Source organism: Triticum dicoccoides, chromosome 7A, assembly GCF_002162155.2.
Source record: "Triticum dicoccoides isolate Atlit2015 ecotype Zavitan chromosome 7A, WEW_v2.0, whole genome shotgun sequence".
NCBI lineage: Eukaryota > Viridiplantae > Streptophyta > Magnoliopsida > Poales > Poaceae > Triticum > Triticum dicoccoides.
Window position 1 is genome coordinate 669,836,102 of NC_041392.1, and position 3,021 is coordinate 669,839,122.

General features: G+C 55.5%; 1 protein-coding gene across 1 annotated transcript; it reads left to right on the top strand.

Annotated features, from left to right (window-relative positions):
* Positions 1-1,253: 1,253 nt before the first annotated feature.
* LOC119327962 (treacle protein-like) lies at positions 1,254-3,021 on the top strand. Its single transcript, XM_037601014.1, has one exon. The coding sequence runs from the start codon at positions 1,403-1,405 to the stop codon at positions 2,699-2,701; it is 1,299 nt and encodes a 432-aa protein (XP_037456911.1). The 5' UTR covers positions 1,254-1,402; the 3' UTR covers positions 2,702-3,021.

A 3,021-nucleotide genomic window follows, 5' to 3' on the forward strand; every position in this document is an offset into this window, starting at 1 on the left:
TTGTTGAGCTTACTATGACCTTTATTACATTCATGGCAAAATATTTGTATGAACCATGGTAGTTTTTTTATAACATACCATGGTAGTTTTTTTATAACATACCATGGCAGTTTTAATATATATTTTGCCATGGTAATTTTGTGTTAGTGGTGAAAAAATGTTTGTGTACATGGCATTTTTTATTGTACAAAGCATGCCATTTTTATTTCAAATATCATGGAGTTTTAAATATGCATCTGCCATGGCATTTTTTGTTCGGTTTTGTTTTTTATTATTCTTTTGATTTTGCCACGACAAGTTTAATATGCATTTGTCATGGCATTTTTTGTTTTTTCATTATTCGTTTGATTTTGCCACGATAAGTTTAATAGGCATCTGCCATGGCATTTTTTGTTTGGTTTTGTTTTTTTATTATTCTTTTGGCTTTGCCACGACAAGTTTAATGATGCATTTATTTTATGTTTTTGCCATGACATGTTTATTATTGAGGGCATGTCATTTTTATCCTTAAGGCGTGTCCTTTTTATTGTTTGAGAGCATGGAAATTTTTAATCTATAGCATGGTATTTTTCTTATTGGCTTGACACCTTTTATTTTTGAAAATACAAAGCATGAAAGTTTTTAATATTTTTTGCATCATGGATTTTTTATTTTTAATGTCATGGCATTTTTATTATATCAATCATGCCAATTTTTAATTTTTTTATTATAACATCACATTCTTTTCTTAAATTTTGTTAATTCCGCCAGAAACAGATTCCTCTTTCAAGCCCACAATCGTCAAATAATAAGCCGGGGGGTGCAAACGTACCCAAATTTCCAAAACCATTGAACACATTAAAACCTTCCGTTTCCACCAACCTTTTTGAAAGCCGAATTTGAACCTTTTTGCTGTGAACTCACATACTAGCAGCACATTCTTCCCTTAAATCTCGTTAATTCTGCCACTAAACCCAGCATCAAAATCCATTACCAAAACCATTGAACGAAACCCCATGTTTGCCGCGCTCGCCCCCTCTGGCCCGTAGCTGTACCGATCCGGCCGGTGCCGTTTTTTACAAACGAAAAACCCGCAACCCGACGCGCCTGTATATTGCCTCTGCGCGCACCCGTAAGGACCACCCCGCAATCTCCTCTGCTTTCCACGAACCGGACCCCGGCCAGCCAGCCCGCCCGGCTCGCCCGCCAGCGCACCCAAACGGCACATTTTCACCGTAGCCCCGCCCCGCTTATATATACGCGACGGGCCTTTACCAGAACCCTTTACCCCGGCTCGCTCCCACCCCCACCTCCGTCCACGAGATTCGCCGCAGTCTGTCGTCTGGCTAGTGTGAGAGTGCGATCTGCTCATTAGCGTGCGCGTGTGATCCCGCCCGTGGATGCGCCTGCCTTGCCGCCGGCAATGACCTCCGCCGTCGCGAGTAGCCTGGTCCCTGCCGCAGCAGCAGCCGCGCCCGCTGTGTCCACCTATGGGTGTCGCGCCTCGTTCGGCCGTGATGCGCCTGAGGAGACGCCGGCTGTAGTGTCTTCTGCTTCGCCCGTGCACCCCGCCGTGGCCGCGCCCGCGATCTCCAAGGACTTCATCGACTTCGAGTTCAGCCTCGGCGGCGGCGGCTGCACCACCAGCATGCTCCCCGCGGACGAGCTCTTCGCCGACGGGAAGCTGCTCCCGCTCCGCCGGGCCGCTGCCGCTGCCGCTGCCGCGCCTGAGCCGGAGGCTGCCGCGGCGGCGGCACCACCGCCGCGGCTGGAGGCAATGCCGGCGTCTCCGGAGCCGATGAGGCCGATCCGCGGCGGCGCGGCGGCTGGCGCTGCGGACCAGTACGTGTTCTCCCCCAAGGCGCCCAGCTGCTCAAGCCGGTGGCGCGAGCTGCTCGGGCTCAAGAGGGCGGCCGCCGCGCAGAGCCCGAGGACGCCCTCCTCGCACTCGCAGCCTCAGTCGCCAGCGGCCGCATTGGCGAAGACTCCCGGGAGAACGACGACGACGACGGCGGGCTCGTCGGCGGCGAGGTCGCTCAAGTTCCTCCTCCAGCGGAGCAACGGCGGGCGGGCGTCCACGGGCACGGCGTCGGACCTCGCGTCGGCGCCGCTCCTCCGCGACAGCTCCGACTCGGAGGCCTCGCTCTCGCTCGCCTCCTCCCGCTTCTCGCACTCCTCCTCGTCCTCCTCCTCCGGCCACGATCACGACGACGTCAACCCGCGCTTCTCCCTCGACTCCGCCGCCGACCCCAACCCTCCGCGCCTCCGCCTCGTCCGCTCCTCGCACCGCCACTCCACCTCCAGCCGCGCGGCCCACAGCCCCGCGCGCCGCCGGCCGTCGCCGCCCAGGCAGGACGCGTCGAGGTGCCTCTCCGTGGACTCCCCGCGCATGAACTCCTCGGGCAAGATCGTGTTCCAGCAGGGGCTGGAGCGCAGCTGCAGCTCCCCGTGCAGCCTCCACGCCGCCGCCAGGTCCCGGTCCATGGCCCGCGCCGTGGACCGGTCCTACTCGTCCGGCGTCCGCGTGGCGCCCGTGGTGCTCAACGTGCCGGTCTGCTCGCGGCCGGTGTTCGGCTTCTTCAAGGACAAGAAGGAGTCGGCGGCCAGCAAGGACTCATCCTCAGCGAGGTCGTCGTCCCGGTCGTCGACCCTGGGCCGGAAGCAGACGCCGACGCCGACGCCGCAGCGGTGGAGCGGCGAGCTGCCGAGGCCCTGCGGGTGATCCGGCCGAGCCGAGAAGACGGCGGGCGATCGAGCGCGTGCGTCGTGCATGGAAAGCGACGGGCTAGGCTAGGGACGCAATGATGGATGCATAGCGCTTTGTTCGGTTCTTAACTGATTTGGTTTGTTCTTTGGGGTGCTGATGAGAAGGTCTAATCAATTGACTGTTTTCTTTTCTCTTGACTGTAAATTTGGAGTTTTGCTCTTCTTCTCAATCCTCAAGGCCGTTGTAGCTAGCGCATCTGATTCTGATTTGGTTGCTTGCAAGAAAAAAGATCACAAGATGTTTTTCCAAACGAATGCTGTTTTTGAAGAGATCCA

Excerpts from the sequence above, each read along its gene's own strand:
- LOC119327962 (XM_037601014.1), top strand. The coding sequence starts at position 1,403 with ATGACCTCCGCCGTCGCGAGTAGCCTGGTCCCTGCCGCAGCAGCAGCC.